Here is a 17311-nt window from a genome sequence, read left to right as displayed (position 1 = left end):
TTTATCCTTCCTATAGATCAGTACAATGACATTATGTGGGCACTTCTCATATCTATGACATAGGATACATTTTTCTTCACTAACCTAGGGCAGCATTTCCCAACCAGTGTGCCTCCAGCTGTTGCAAAACTACAACTCCCAGCATGCCCGGACAGCCGTTGGCTGTTCGGACATGCAGGGAGTTGTAGTTTTGGAACAGCTGGAGGCACACTGGTTGGGAAACGCTGTTCTAGGGAACTCTGCCTACTAACATTTTAAGGATCATTTATGAAGGCCCCAATCAGCCTAGATTTTTGTGAAGTAGTGGTACATAGCTTTTACCGCATTTATAATACGACTTTCACTGGGGTATGTGGCTTTCTGCTCCGGTAAATCCAGTGGGAGTTTTGTGGGGTTGGTTCCTTAGCGCACAGTGTGCACTGGTTCATGATGTTGCGACTTTTGCAAAAGTCACCCAGATTTGCGCAATGGCAAACATTTCACACAGGGGAAATAAATAACATGTTAATAAACGACTCCCTTTATTTCATAAATTTTGTCCCCAATCTTCTCCATGTGAAGTAACTTACAATAATATCTGGTTAACAAAGTTATTAAAATTGGGGAGATTTATCAAACTGTGTGAGAGAAAAAGTGGAGTGATTTTCCCACAGCAACCAATCACAGCTCAGCTAACAAGCTGAGGTAAAGTGAAAGCTGAGCTGTGATTGGTTGCTATGGGAAAATCTCTCCACTTTTTCTCTCACACAGTTTGATAAATCTGGTCCATTGTGTCTTGTATGGCAGAGCTCTCCTTTAAATCACATGGCTGACAAACCAGCTGCTTTATAGATCTATTTCAAATATTTTTTACTTCCTGACTTAGGCTGCATTCACATCTCGTTTTTGCAATACGGTTCCCGTATCCGGTTTCAGTGAAAAAAACGTATGGAACCGTATTGCAAACCGTATGTATAGACATTTAATAGAAAACCGTATGCCAACCGTAGCATCCGGTTGTGTACATTTTGCATCATTTACGGTTTTATCAATTTTTTCCCCGTCTCCAAAACCGTAGCCTACTACGGTTTTACATTCGGATGAAAAACTGGATACAACCCGTATAAGTTTTTTCTTTTTATGGGAACCGTACTGAACCGTATGTGTGTACGGTTCAATCCGGTTTGCACAATACGGTTTTGCAGTTTGCACAACGAAAGTTCTTCCCACAAATAGAACAAGAAGAACTTTATTTAATTAAGGACAAACATAAAACCGTATACTTTTTTTAAAAAAACGTATTAAACCGTATGTAACCGGATATCCGTTTTCAAACCGTATACGGTTTAAAACCGTAGAGAGGTCTATACGGTTGTAAACGGTTCAGTCCGGTTTTGAGACATAAGTGTTTTTTTTTTTTTTTTTACAATAAAACTGATACGGGAACCGAGATGTGAATGCAGTCTTATATGGCTTATATGACAATAGTCACGGAAACTGACAAAAATCAGCTTGTCAGAGGGTTCCCACATCCCACGTGCAGGATGTGAACCAGCGCTGAGATCTCCCTTCAGCCACGTAATTGTATTGTAGGTTTAGGACGATTCACTCTCATTATCCCCGTCAACCCTATATCTGAAAAATGACCTAATTATGCCATCCTGAACGTAATAAGGTTAGCAGATAATTAACGTCAATCAGATCTTTATTGGGCATGGTGGACAATGCGGTTGGCAGCTCCAGCGTGATCGTTTTGCTCAGCCAGAGAGCCAGATGCCCATTACATGCCCCATATGTGTCACCTGATTGTTTATCTGTATGGGGGAGCAGAAGAATATTTCACCTGTCTCTGCAGCAAAGATTACCTCGCTATGCATCCAGTTTAGCAGTGTTACAAAAAGATGTAAAAAAAATACTATTCTAAATAAAGTAGCAAAATATTGTCTAAAATCTAACATGCGTATTGATGCATTGCTTGGCCTAACTATGCCATGTACTGCTGCTGTCTGTTTAACCTGACAGCACGGAGAATACAGCATTTTGGTAGAAAAGTTAAATACTCCTGGGCACTGGCCCTTTTACATCAGGACACAAATTTCACACATAGGGGCATTTCTCATTATGGACCCTGTGTCGGAATTAATCAAGGTGAAAATTGCAATCAATCTCCCGCAGAGAGGAAAGGCTGGCATACTGTGCCCACGTGACAAAGACACTTGACTGAGGAGGCTAGTAAAACAAAAGAAAAGAACAAGAATGCCTGTGATATCTGCCTAAATGTGAGGGTAAATGTGAAAAAAACAGAGTCATAAAGCAGACAGAGCCCCTGCTTTTTGGTGCTCTCCGCTCTTTACTCCCCAGATAACTGCAGGAGGGACAGGGACCGATTACTGAGCCTGTTAGGGGGACAAGCTGAGCTCCGTGTTGGACTTGGCATGGTTCCTACAAGTGACAGAGTTATGGTGAAGAGAGCAATGAATATTATGGGGACTGCTGAATGAAAAGACAGAGCTTGGACTAGTAAAGAGGCTCTGGGGCTTGTCTGACGCTTATGAGCAATACAGAACACAAGCCGGCTGCCCACTTATACACTATTTTACCCAAAGGGAATGATCTGGATGATTGTGTCATCTGTACACTTTGCTATAATTGGAACAACTTTTGCAGAAAAAGCAACGTAGCATAATAAATAAATGTACATACTTTCATAGAGGTCATTTGGAAAAAAAAAGTTCAAGAAAATCAGACACTTAAGAGTATGTTCACACAGATCAGATATGCTGCAGATCCTGTGCAGTGGAAAATCCGCAACACAATATCTGCTACATGTCCACGGCAAAATAAAATAAAGAATGCATCTAAAATCCGCAATTACTGATTTTGAGGTGGAAATGCTGGAGATTTTCTGTCGTAAAGAATCCTTGGTGTACCTGCCCCTCGTGAACATAATCTTTCCTTCATGGACATCATTTTGGTCATTTGGACACAAAAACATTCACTTGTATCAAATTCAGTGAAAGGCCAGTCTCTGCCAAATGACAGATTTAAACATTCATGTCGCAAATAAAAGGGTTAACAAAGAATGCGTCTGAGCCCCCCTCCCTACACACATACACAGCATCTGCTGCCCCTAGACAATCCAGCTGTCCAAACTTTATTGGCAGCAAAATGTCAGATCCGTGCGACAAGCACACGGGCAACAATCACATACAATCACGCCAACACGCATGACACACGGCACAGGCAATGCTTCCTAGTCTGAGCACAGCATCGGGGGCACGCTGATCCGGCACAGCCCGTCTGACTCTAATACACCTTGAGTTGCAATTAGTGGCCCTGTCATTTTCGGCCGCTGCTGCCAATTAATTAAGCCTGTCAAACGGAAAAACAGCGGCACTCACAAGATAATTAATATCGGGAGAGACGCGGCAGCTCGGAGCTGCGAGAACGTACCCTGGAGAAGAGGAGAGAGGAAGAGGAAAGACAAATACAAACTCCAAGAGAGACAGAGGCTGTGAAACCGAGACAGTGGATTGAGTCATAAGAGACCGTTCACGTGAATTACATGAGACAAGAGGAACAACTGTACATAGGAAAATAGAACAACAAGGAAAACACCAGGAGAGAACAATAAGTTACGTGGCCATGAGTAAACTCGGCCGGTATGACATTACGGTGGTAAAGCAAACAAGAGGCTGCAACAGAACAAGTTGTGAGGGCAGAGAGCGGAGGGTAGAGAACAAGATACCACAATATGAGAGGAGTGATTGGTACCAGCAAACTGGCAGAGAAGAAAGTTAAACTGCCCTTGTTCTAATTGTTAAATTTGATGGTCCGTGGAGGGGGAAGGGGGGAACGCTCTGATTAAAAGCTCCCCACGAGCCCAGCAGCCTCTCACAGTCTGGGCAGCTGCAGTGTCAGAGCTGGGGAGCTTATTCATATCATTAAGCCCCAGAGAACTTAATTGAAAGAAGAGCCAGGCCTGGACCTTGACACGCAGGAGGTCAGAGTAATTGCTGCCGGACATATTTAACATTAAGATAATCAGCCTATTAATTACCCTTCGGATCATTAAATCAGCCAGTTGCAAAATGAAATTCCTGCCTCTATTACTCAGCTGAGAGACCACAGGGCCTCCACTCACCATCTATCAGTTTGAGGCTGAGCCAGCGAGAGAGAGAGGGGGGAGAGGAGAGAGACAGTGCCAGGAGGAGAGCGGAAAGACAGGTAAGTGAGGAGGTGGCAGGAGGGACCGAGGAACGTACAAGGTGATGCCGAGAAGGAGAGGAAGGATTAGGGATGAATGCTGAAGGTGCATATGCAGAAGATGGCAACCAGGTCATAGCAAAAAAAAAAAAAAATAAAAAAAAAAAATAAAAAAAATTATATATATATATATATATATATATATATATATATATATATATAGCTTCTAAAGCAGACTGACATCTAAAAATTCTCTCTTTTTTTTTCAGAACAAACTTCCCATTGTTGAAAAGGGTTAAGTTGATGCCAAGACAAGAGCTGGCCCCTGGACCAGGGCATGGTGATCACAGCCAGCCATGAGGTCCTGATTACAGCGAGTTAACGAGGTGAGGTGACCCTGGCTGGCAGAGACAGGAGCCAGGGTAAGTAAATAGGGGAGGGCAGGCGTGGAGAGGGCTGAGGGGGGGCTGCCAGCTCTCCACTTAGCAGGATAATAAAGGAAATCATCCTTGATTATCAGTGCTAATTTGGACACTGCCGGTAGCTTGTTATGCGAGCTCTGAGTAGCATTTAATTAATTCAATTGCTTGTTAATGGGGGAAGTGACATGTGGGGAGCAGATGGGTCTGTGGGTCAGTTTAGCAAGAGCATTGTCCTGTCACATTCACCCGCCTACATATCTCTCCCAAAACATGAGCTATATATGTCTTGTATCCACAGCAATGGACGTTTAAATGTCACTGTTGATTTTATTTCCTAGAACATGTCAAAATATAGCAAGCATGCGTAAACGTCTTAGCAAAATACCAAGAACAATGTAACCGCTTCAGAACAGCACGATTTGGCAAAAAACATACAACGGGAATTTTTTATGTACTTAAAAACTAAATCTTGTATTCTCGGTATCTGTATGTTATTCATACCAGAATAAAGCTTGTTATACTCAATCAGACCTCTTACAAGGCTAAAGCTTCTAGTCCATGTCAATAGATCAGAATGTTTTGCTTTCTGTTGAGCAGGGGGCCACTAGTCATGAGAGTTGAGATTTTGACCAAGACATGACCATGCATACCTGATCTGTGTACATCTGACCGTACATATGGTCACCTTCGGACAGGAGGTTGCAGTACAAACAAGTCACAAATGTGGGGATTTTCCACAGTGGAATACTGCAGCCTTTTCTCTAACTGAAACACAAAGTTGTTCTGCACCAAATAATACTTTCCCGATTGGACTTAGATAGAACCTGTCATATTGAAAGTGCAGTCTAATCTGCAGGCCTCATGTTATAGAGCAAGAGGAGCTGAGCAGATTGATATATACAGTAGTTTTGTGGCAAAAGTTCCAGGATAACATATCCTTTATTCATGTAAATCTCTGTTTATTCTGGGCTAAGTAGTCAAGTGGGCGGTCCTAGTCTTTGACAGCTGTGTATTAGTGTGTCCTATAGTGATAGTTGTCAATCACTGAGTAGGATCGCCCACTTTCCTGCCAAAATATACAATCTGCTTTGCTCCTCCTACTTTATAACATGCTTCCTGCAGCGTGGACTACATTTTCAGCGTTACAGGTTCCCTTAAAAAAAAAAAAAAACACATTGGGGGAGATCAAAACCTGTCCAGAGGAAAAGTTGTTGAGTTGCCTACAGCAACCAGATAGCTTCTTCCATTTTGCAGAGGCCTTGTTAGAAAAGAAAGAAACCATCTGATTGGTGCCACTGCACCACTGTTCCTCTGCACAGGTTTTGATAAACCTCCCCCAATACGTTTAACAACATGGTGCATCTCCTGAGGCAATTCTTTTTGACCTTTTTGCACTAGGTTTGCCTTTTGTTTGTTTTTCATGTATGCCAGAAACTGAGGTAAATTATAGGGGAAGTCTAAGCCAGCTGATGTAGGTTTACATCTGTGGGGCATGGATGGTCACTGATGCGCCAAAACTATTAGAAAGAGAGTTCCTTTTAATATAAATGGTGAATTGTGTGCAAGCGCACTTCTCCTTAGGACTGGAAGGTAAAGTGGTGGTTTCGGATAGATTTCCCCCAGTGTGCTGCATCCAAATCTGCATATTGCAGATTTTGGTTTCCCAATAGAAGTTAATGGAGAAAATATGATATGAAATCTGCAGCGTTTCAAAATTTGCACTACAGGTCAAATCCTGCATTGAGATTGTGCAGATTTTCTCAAGGGTGTTTAGATTATAAGAAAAATTCCCATTAAATACATGTGTGATCCTCCCTATAGTGAGCCAGCCAATGGGAAGCCATCGCCAGTAAATAACAAGAACTATCACTTCACAATACATAAAAATGTCCTTACTTTCTTATGAAAACACATACTAAAACCCTAATGCCTTGTGCATGATAAAAAGTTTTTTTTTTTTTTTTACGTGGATTGTAATGTGGATTTTGATTTGATTCCATATTAAAAACAGAATTGCATTTATTTCAATGGGAAATTTCTATTCTGCATCAAAAATTTACAAGTCAATTCTTGATGTGTTTTTTTTTCCCCATTTAAGTCAGCAATAAAACATGATAGATATTTTTAAACCCACAATTTAAATGTACAAGTTTATATTATACAGAAAGTACGCAGTGAAGTGTGACTGTGATCATTTAAAAAAGGATGTTTATGGGTCAAAAAGTAAACTTTTGGGACCAGATTTCTATTTTGTGTTTACTGTTTCCGCCCCAAAAATTTTTTTTTACACTTTTGTTCAGGCGTTTTTTGAAGTTATTTTGAAAATCTGCTAGATAAAAATGGCAGAAAAACACTATACTTTCTGCATGCTGCATTTGGATACAAACAGTTGTGACCCTAAACATAACAATAATACATCCCAAACCTATATAAGCTGTATAAAGCAACATTTTTATATCTTGCTAGAGTCCCAATAAACCCTTTAAAAAGCAAAAAAATATATATAAAAAAGTGGAATGTAATGGGGAGAAGACATGGCTGCTGTCCCTGGTACCGTCAAGAATCTCAATACACAACAATAAAGGTAGTAAAGGATAATAGCAACAATGCATTTATTGATCGCACCAAAAGATGGTGAAATAGCTTTATTCATATTCTTGAAACCTGAAGGAGTAAAAGACGTCAGAACTAGATGCTGAGAAGAATCATCGGTCCACATTTAGTAACAGTTTGCGCCTAGTATTGTAATTGATGTGTCATATTTTACAGCGGTAAAATTTTTGTCTTCAAAGAACATTCGTTTAGGTCAGATTATTATTTTTTTTAAATATGAGGATTTTGTTTCTTCACTGTCAAACTGTTAAAATATGCCAAATGCATTAAGAAAAACGCTCTTTAATAAATATAAAGTGTGTCTTTTTATTATAAAAAAAATCCCTCTTGACATGCTGCAGGACAAGTCAAAAGTTTTGCTCCGATTCTGAGTATTCGCTATCCCCAGCCACAGACACAGCCAATTTTCAGTTTTGCATTTTAATTTTGAGGGGGTACTCAGCTGCTCAGCATTTGAAACAAACTGTTCTGAACGCTGGAGTCGGGAGCTCATGATGTCATAGCCCTGCCCCTTCATGACATCACGCCCCGCCCCCTCCATGCAAGTCTATGGGGCAGGGCGTGACATAATGAGGGGGCGGGGCTATGACATCACGAGCTCCCGGCGCCGGCTCCAGCGTTCGGAACAGTTTGTTCCATCTGCTGAGCAGCAGAGTTCCCCTTTAAGAGCCATATGAGGCGTAGTGTTTTGTACGACCAAGTGTACTCTGTAGTGACGCCTTTCATTTTACCAAAACATGTTTGGGTGTATTACCAGTAGGGGGCGTGTCTATACATTGTTTGAGACTAACCAATCAAAGCTGAGTGCAAGACAAATCCCCAACTTGTTGCACCTTACTGTTGTGTACACTGTGGAACAAGGTGTGGTCATCTAAGACACCAGTTTTTTGTTTTTTTTATCTAAAGAATGTTGCATCTGTTCACTTTTTTGGCCAGAAAAAAAAATAAATAGAAAGGGAAATATAGACCAGGAAAGTTGTCCGAAATTAATAGGCCAAACTTTTTTCTCAGTACATTAATAATGACACTAACCTGGGGCTCTCTGAACATGGCTTCACTTGGCCTTGACTGCTTCCTTCCCACACACTGTTTGCCAGCTCATTTCCAATGGCAGACATGACTTTTATTAACTCAGGAGGCCAGTCGTCAAGGTCCAAAGATCGGACGCGGGAAAGATGAGTCCCCAGGTTGCGATGAATCCCCGAACATTCTATGCACATCAGAGCGCCAAGGTTCAGGCTGGCCCAGTCTGGATCTATGGAGATCAGGAACGTAGACTGAATACACATTACACTCAACCACAATAATATCAGTTTGACAGGACGAAATGAAAAAAAAAAAGGTAATATTTTTTAAAACTTGTTTCTCACTAACAAGCTTCCTTAGAAGAGAGTTTTCCAGTGTGCCTCCAGCTGTTGCATAACTACAACTCCCAGCATGTATTCACATGGGCAGGTAGTATGCCGAGTGGTCAAAAACAAGTGAAATAGGTAAAAACCAAGTGGCCAATATGTGCAATATGACAGAGAAACAACTTTTACAATTTTTCTCTATCACATTTTAGATGATATTAATAGAAAACCCTTTGTGTGCAATTTTGTTCAGTTTTCCTGCACTGGAACCACAACCAGAAGGGGTGTAGTACAAGGAGTTTTCATTATGCTGTTGTCGCTGACCTTCCCAGCATTCTATGCGGCCACAGACAATGGCCGAGATTTATCAAACTGTGTGAGAGAAAAAGTGGAGGGATTTTACCATAACAACCAATCACAGCTCAGCTTTCACTTTACCACAGCTCGTTAGCTGAGCTGTGATTGGTGGCTGTGGGAAAATCTCTCCACTTTTTCTCTCACACAGTTTGAGAAATCTGGGCCAATATGTCATAAGTTACATGGTCTCCAGGGAGTGTGTCTATGCTGCAGTGGGGTGGATAGCAGGTTGGGGGGGGGGGGGATTTAATGAAGTAATGCTATCCATCCACCCACTGCAGCATGGAAACCTTATGACATATTGGACCTCATTTACTAAGCTGAAACCGACCGGTCTTTGTCTGGTTATTTTGGAGCAGAGTGTCTGAGACATGTCTGCGCCAGTGTGTGACAGTGTGCGCCTAGAAAATAAAACAAACCCAACATTGCACTGTGAAAAGCCGAAAAGGGGGCGTGTTCGGCCACAACCCGACCGATTTACTATTGAATTCACAGAAAATCCAGTGGTAAATGGCTGGAAATATCCACATAGAAAAAGCTGAAGTCTGAAACAACTTTTACCACTAGTAAAAACACGAAACTCTTAGTAAATGAGGCCCATTGTCTCTGGCCCTATGAAATGGTGGGAAAGGTCAGAGACAACAGTAACATAAAAAGGTGGGTCCTACAGCACTTCTGGGTTTGGGTCCTGTGCTTGACAACAGGACAAAGTGGGCATGGGGATAATAGAAGCACATTACACAGTATTATAACTTGGCATCATAGGCAAAAAGGCGAAGAGAAAAAAAAAATCATGTAATACCCCTTAAATCTGTACGGTGTCTTATTTTTTTTTTTAATCAAACCAAACAGACCAAAGTGGATGAGTCAAATAGGTCTGAACAGTTAATGTGAACAGAGAATGACACAACAGTGCATTAAGTCAGAAGATGATAAATAAAGCTTGACTTCCACAATGTCTAAGGTCCATCAGAAGGGTAGACAAGTTAGTGTAGCTGATGACTGTGTACTGGGAGTATGTGAGAGGTTAAGAAGCCCCACTTACTGTATACCTAGCTAATATTGTAGCAGAACAGTAAGGTAGTTCATCTTAGAGTCTCTGGAGATATATACTTACTTTGTGCGTCACAATCCACACAATGTGAGTTTCCTGGTAGGTTGCGAATCGACTGTAGAGCTAAAGCCTCATTTTGGCTGGTGAGACGGGACTAAAAGAGCGAACAAGAAAAAGGGGTCAGACTACTGAGCAAGGGCATTCTGCAAAGCCAACCTATATAGAATGTAAGCAATTAGAGGGACGGCACAAAACACATCCCGGCACATCAAAGTGGACGAACTTCCGGAATTTACTTAATTAACACCTGATCCAAGTGATGTGCAGACCCCCTCTACACAGGCTGCTAAGGTGTGAGAGGCTTGTCTGTTTTCAATGGTTTTGTAAAACACAAAATAGACACCTCTAATACATATAACAACTTCATTTTTCTTGTTCATTGATATGGTAACCCCACGGGTCAATCTCATAATATCTGGTCTCTTTTTGGCACATATCTGGCACCATGCTACTTATTATTTTGCAGATTGCCAATGGAAACTTACCTTATTCTTGCTACTTTCACACGACTGTAGACTGGCAAGAATTTGGCTCTCTATGGCCTGTACCCAGGCATCCCTTTCTTCATAACTTGTAGCTTCAAAATGCCAACTTTGGCCAGTGAGAGACACAATGATGAACTCAAAGTTTTCCTCTTGTTCTGAAACATAAGAATAAGGGAAATAATAGATAAGCATAACATAGTCAACAGAAACGTATTCACATAAATATGGTCAGTCCAGGGCTAGGACTCACTGAAGAGCCATTACTGTACCAGTCATACAACTGATGTTTTGTAAAAACTTATAGTTACATTACAAATTTTATTACTTATACTTTTTTGTTTAATTGATATGTAAAGATTATATTTCATAGTGTATATGATGGACATTTGATGAAATCTGTATCACCAAAGGCAGCATAACAGTTAGCAGAGGGTAGCTTTATTTGCAATCCCAAAAAATTAATGATGTTTTGGTCCACACTGGACCTTCATCAGGCCTAAAAATTACATGTACATAAATAGAAATGTAAAAACATGTCTAATAATGTGGAAATTAAGGAAAATTTACAGGGACTGACGGAAATCATAAGTACCACATAAATGAATCAAATTGACATGTAAGAAAAAGAAAGAATTGCTGTCTATGTACAACCAATCAAAATTAAAGTATAATATATACAGAAACAAGGGATCATAAGGAATCCTAGAAATAGGTAGGTGTAAAGCCAGACAACAGTCTATTGAAACACATCCATGGATGTGTTTCAATAGGCTGTTGTATGGCTTTACACCTACCTATTTCTATGATTCCTCAGGATCCCTTGTTTCTGTATATATTATACTTTAATTTTGATTGGTTGATTGGTTGGTTAATTTTGGGGGATTGCAAATAAAGCTACCTTGATTCAATTCACAAGTGGTGTGCAAAGTTTTATCTACATATGGTTAAAGGATTGGGTTCCCTACTACTGCACCCACAACTATTTTGAGAGTGACGTATCTCTATACAGAGTTAGCAGAGGGTGACATCCTCAGGAATTATTCTGAACTATACTGTATACAGTTTTGATGGCCAATATTATGATCATCACTGGCAATTGCGTTCCTGCTCATAACTTTTTATTCCTCATATTGAAAAATTGCAGGCAAAATAAGAATTAAAAAAATCTCCTCTTTAGCAGTAAGCCCTGGATGAGCCTGTAACTACGTGTGTGGGAACTAGGCCTTCTAGGATGTTGTGACAGCATAGATCAGCTGGTGTAGTCTGCTACTTTTAGTGTCACAAATTGGCCCTAAAGTTGCATGTGAGGAGCACACACATGCATAGTCTCTCCCCCTTCCAGTCCTCGTTCTGCCCAAAACCTGGCACGACTGGTAAATATCCTCAAAAGGCGCAAATTTCTGCGTGGCTTTATAAATGTTCCCAATTAAGTTGTTCTTCTGTATACAACAGTATTAGAGATGAGCGAACTTACAGTAAATTCGATTCATCACAAACTTCTCGGCTCGGCAGTTGATAACTTATCCTGCATAAATTAGTTCAGCTTTCAGGTGCTCCGGTGGGCTGGAAAAGGTGGATACAGTCCTAGGAGACTCTTTCCTAGGACTGTATCCACCTTTTCCAGCCCACCGGAGCACCTGAAGGCTGAACTAATTTACGTAGGATAAATTATCAACTGCCGAGCTGAGAAGTTCGTGACGAATCGAATTTACTGTAAGTTCGCTCATCTCTAAACAGTATATATATACCAAGAATTTATTTTACTAATGGTAACTTAACAAGAATAAGCTGCATTTATATGATTAGAAACATATAATGCACATACCTTCTACAGGCTTGCAGAACATATTACCATATCTGTGAAGGCTATCTTTTATTAAAAGGGTATTCCAGGAAAAAACTTTTTTGTTTAGATCAACTGGCTCCAGAAAGTTAAACAGATTTGTAAATCACTTCTATTAAAAAATCTTAATCCTTCCAATAATTATCAGCTGCTGAAGTTGAGTTGTTCTTATCTGTCTGGAAACAGTGCTCTCTGCTGACATCTCTGCTTGTCTAAGGAACTGCACAGAGTAGAATAGTTTTGCTATGGGAATTTGCTTCTATCCTGGACAGCTCCCGAGACAGGTGTCATCAGAGAGCACTTAGAAAAGAACAACTAAAATTCAGCAGCTCATAAGTACTGAAAGGATTAAGATTTTTTTAATAGAAGTAATATACAAATCTGTTTAACTTTCTGGAGTTATTTACATGTCCTCGGCGCACTCCGGCCTCCAGGACAAGCACAAGTGTTGGTCCTCTCAGCCAATCACTGGTTGAGGTGGGACATCACTTCCGCTGGCGATTGGCTGAGCAGGCCATCACTTGAGTCTGTCCAGAAAAGTGCTCTGAGGAAGTGTAAGTAGCAGGAAATCAGTAGAGTAGCAGGAGATCATGGGGGTCCCAGTGGTCAAACCGCCACAATCAGACACTTATACTCTATCCTGTGGCTAGGGGATAAGTGTCTAAAAAGTTCAGTTCCCTGGAATACCCCTAATAGTTCCTAGTATGGATAGAATGTTTAAAGGCTTGTTCACAACATGATTGTGCCCTAATGCTTTGGGTGTATGTCAGTAACCTGTCATATTGGGAGGTGGACGTATAGGTGCATATACTTGCACAGGCTCCAATGACTTTAACAGCCCGAACTAAAAATATGTTTCCTACAATTATTTGTGTATTTTCTGGAACTCAAAAGCATGTTCTGCTGCACTTTTAAGCTTCTCTTGTGATGTCCCATTACATGGCAGCTGAGCTGTTCCTGGACATATCCACATCCATGAATGACCAATATGTGTATCACAGTATTTTTGTAACTTATGGTGGTTCCACGGTATATAACGGTATTTCTTTCACCCCCCCCACCCCAAATCATGTGACCCGCGAGTGCTCTTCTGCTTCCCCCATCCCCAAATCATGTGACCTGCCAGCACTGTTCTGCTCCCCCCCCCCAATTAATTATGAGCCCAGCGGGGTACTACTCACATGTCACCCGCAAGCACTGCCCTCTTCCTCTTTGTTGGGAGACGCCGGCGCTGGAACTCTATACTGTACGCCAGTGGTCTCCAACCTGCAGAACCCCCAGATGTTGCAAAACTACAACTCCCAGCATGCCCGGACAGCCAACGGCTGTCCGGGCATGCTGACAGTTGTGGTTTTGCAAAAGATGGAGGGCCGCAGGCTTGAGACTACTGCTGTACGCTGTATCCCTATGCTCGGGCTTCAAAAGATAAAGAAAATAAACTTTAACTTACCTACGTCGGCCTTATGCTGGGGACTGGAACGTCGGATAGCCGACAGACTATCACCGGCCGGAGCGATGTCCCGCCCCGACCAGTGATAGGCTGAGCCCACTGTCATGTAAGAAGCCAGCTGGACATCGCTCCGGCCGGTGATAGGCTGACGGCTATCCGACGTTCCAGTCCCCAGCATAAGGCCGACGTAGGTAAGTTAAAGTTTATTTTCTTTATCTTTTGCAGCTCGGGAATAGGGATACAGTGTACAGCAGTGGTCTCAAACCTACGGACCTCCAGCTGATGCAAAACTACAACTCCCAGCATGCCCGGACAGCCGTTGGCTGTCCGGGCATGCTGGGAGTTGTAGTTTTGCAACATCTGGAGGTCCGCAGGTTGGAGACCACTGGCGTACAGTATAGAGTTCCAGCGCCGGCGTCTCCCAACAAAGAAGAGGAAGGCAGTGTTTGCGCGGTGACACATGTGAGTAGTACCCCGCTGGGCTGATAATTAATTGGGGGGGGAGCAGAACAGCGCTGGCGGGTCACATGATTTGGTGGGGGAAGAAGAACAGCACTCGCAGGTAACATGATTTGGTGGGGGGGTGTAGAGCAGCACTGGCGGGTCACGTATGATTAGTTCCCCGATGTGGGGACAGCGCTGCGCTGGGAAGATAATTCATTCATCCCCAAGGGGGAGGGGCCAAACCGGTATTGCGGTATGGGGAAAAATTCATATCGTGCAGCCCAAAAATTTCGGTATTCGGTATGAACCGGTATACCGCCCAGCCCTAGTGATAGGGTGGAAATCACATGCACATGATGAGGCTTGTTATCCGATTTAATGTGGAATCTAGTGCGGAATCCATGCTGAAGTCAGTGTTAATCTGGCAGGTGTAAACATGGCCTAGGCTGATATAGGATTGCAAGAAAAACACAAGGCTTATTCTGTATGTATGATGCCAGACGCCCCAGAAGAAGCTGTAAAGCGAAACGTTGGGTGCCGGAGCTCCTGTTACATCTCCACTTGGAATAATTTGTTCTGTTACTATGTATTGATCGTACATTGGTAGACTCTGACGTTTGGGGTTACTTTGCTGTATCACAGCAACACCTGTATCTGCAGGCTCTGATTCCTTATATAAGTGGACTTGTTTACTTTTAGTCACTACACAGGAGTGATCAACATTCACTCAGTACAATCCAGTACCATCTATTTTTATACCCCTGTGACCTCCATCTCTGCTCCGTGCAGTCCCATCTCTGTTTGCATTTCTCTATGATTGTGCTTTTACTTTTTTAAATGTGAGTCCAAGATTGCATTTATGTTCAATAAAAATAATTTTTAGTACTTGATCTGTATACGCTTCTGTTCATCTTTGCATTACATTATATATAACATAGGATCACATGACTAATAGGCATATTTTTGTGTACATATGCTGTCAAGAAAGAGAATAAAAAATTTAGGGCTCTCCTGCTGTAACAGTGGTTTGGGGGCGGCACAGATACTACAAGTATACACAAGAGAAAACACTATTTACTACCTATTGAGATTACATTGCATCCATATAACAAATCTTTAAAGAACAACTTTTTATATTCTTATAATGTATACTGTAACAAGCAAACTACATTGTCCAGTACATAGACACATACACAGTCTCGTGGACAACCATTCTGCCAACGTAGAGGAACATCTATCCAGAAAAACGCCTAAGGACCTATATATTTTTTTTTTATTGCAAAAAGATGAGGCGGTAAAGTTCTTTTGTTCTTAAAGGTGTATTCCGGTGCTCCAGCGTTCTGAACATTTTGTTCAGAACACTTGGAGCTGGAGGCCTGGATCGTGACGACATGGCCACGCCGCTTCTGATGTAATGACACGCCCCTCCATTCATGTATATGGGAGGGGGCGTGTGACGAGACGCCCCCTCCCATAGACATGAATGGAGGGTGTGTGGCCATGACGTCATGATCACTGCCGCAGGAACCTGGTGTTTGTTTAGAAGGCTGGGTTCTGCGGGAGTTCGAAGGGGACCCCAGCAGCAGGACCGAGGGATCAGTCATCTTATCCCCTATCCTTTGGATAGGGGATAAGATGTCTAGCAGCGGAGTACCACTTTAACCACAAGTACATTTCAGATACATATGGTGTATTGAAGTGTATGCACATAAATTAGAACATTATCTACATGTCATTGGTCAGTATCAGATGTTGTGTTGTGGAACTTAGGTAAGCTTGTAGTTTTAGTAATGTCTCCTTTTCTTAAATGGGCACTGTCAGATTCAAAAACTTTTTATATGTTGTACATCTTGGCAAAACATTAACTTTTCTAATATACTTCATAAGAATTTTTTTCCTTTTTATAGAACTCATGGCTTATAAAATCATGGCTTTCTACAAGCTGAAGCACAGGCATGGACAAAGTGCAATAGTGAGGGTGGTCTAGCACTCCTCCTTGCTCTCTCCTGTCTGAGAGGACTCCTCTGATAGCACTCCTCTGTGTTCTCTCCTGTCTGATAGTACTCATCTGTGCTCTCTCCTGTCTGATAGTACTCCTCTGTGCTCTCTCCTGTCTGATAGTACACCTCTGTGCTCTCTCCTGTCTGATAGTACTCCTCTGTGCTCTCTCCTGTCTGATAGGACTCCTCTGTGCTCTCTCCTGTCTGATAGGACTCCTCTGTGCTCTCTCCTGTCTGATAGGACTCCTCTGTGCTCTCTCCTGTCTGATAGGACTCCTCTGTGCTCTCTCCTGTCTGATAGGACTCCTCTGTGCTCTCTCCTGTCTGATAGGACTCCTCTGTGCTCTCTCCTGTCTGATAGTACTACTCTCTGCTCTCTTCTGTCTGATAGGACTCCTCTGTGCTCTCTCCTGTCTGATAGGACTCCTCTGTGCTCTCTCCTGTCTGATAGTACTCATCTGTGCTCTCTCCTGTCTGATAGTACTCCTCTGTGCTCTCTCCTGTCTGATAGTACACCTCTGTGCTCTCTCCTGTCTGATAGTACTCCTCTGTGCTCTCTCCTGTCTGATAGGACTCCTCTGGGCTCTCTCCTGTCTGATAGGACTCCTCTGTGCTCTCTCCTGTCTGATAGGACTCCTCTGTGCTCTCTCCTGTCTGATAGGACTCCTCTGTGCTCTCTCCTGTCTGATAGGACTCCTCTGTGCTCTCTCCTGTCTGATAGGACTCCTCTGTGCTCTCTCCTGTCTGATAGTACTACTCTCTGCTCTCTCCTGTCTGATAGGACTCCTCTGTGCTCTCTCCTGTCTGATAGGACTCCTCTGTGCTCTCTCCTGTCTGATAGGACTCCTCTGTGCTCTCTCCTGTCTGATAGTTCTACTCTCTGCTCTCTCCTGTCTGATAGTACTCATCTGTGCTCTCTCCTGTCTGATAGTACTCCTCTGTGCTCTCTCCTGTCTGATAGGACTCCTCTGTTCTCTCTCCTGTCTGATAGGACTCCTCTGTGCTCTCTCCTGTCTGATAGGACTCCTCTGTGCTCTCTCCTGTCT

The 17311-nt window shown here is 42.3% G+C and overlaps 1 protein-coding gene across 10 annotated transcripts in view; it reads right to left on the bottom strand.

Annotated features, from left to right (window-relative positions):
- AGAP1 (ArfGAP with GTPase domain, ankyrin repeat and PH domain 1) overlaps positions 1 to 17311 on the bottom strand; it is a 476005-nt gene that overhangs the window by 23997 nt on the left and 434697 nt on the right. For all 10 annotated transcript variants that reach the window (XM_056536385.1, XM_056536386.1, XM_056536384.1 and 7 more), the window contains 3 exons: positions 10529 to 10683; positions 10047 to 10137; positions 8253 to 8475 (listed from right to left, as the gene is read on the bottom strand). In XM_056536385.1, the coding sequence (XP_056392360.1) occupies positions 8253 to 8475; positions 10047 to 10137; positions 10529 to 10683 (469 nt within the window). The remainder of the gene's footprint in view (positions 1 to 8252; positions 8476 to 10046; positions 10138 to 10528; positions 10684 to 17311) is intronic.

The sequence above is a fragment of the Hyla sarda genome, chromosome 8 (genome assembly GCF_029499605.1).
Source record: "Hyla sarda isolate aHylSar1 chromosome 8, aHylSar1.hap1, whole genome shotgun sequence".
NCBI classification, from domain to species: domain Eukaryota; kingdom Metazoa; phylum Chordata; class Amphibia; order Anura; family Hylidae; genus Hyla; species Hyla sarda.
This window is presented reverse-complemented; position numbering and strand designations above follow the sequence as displayed.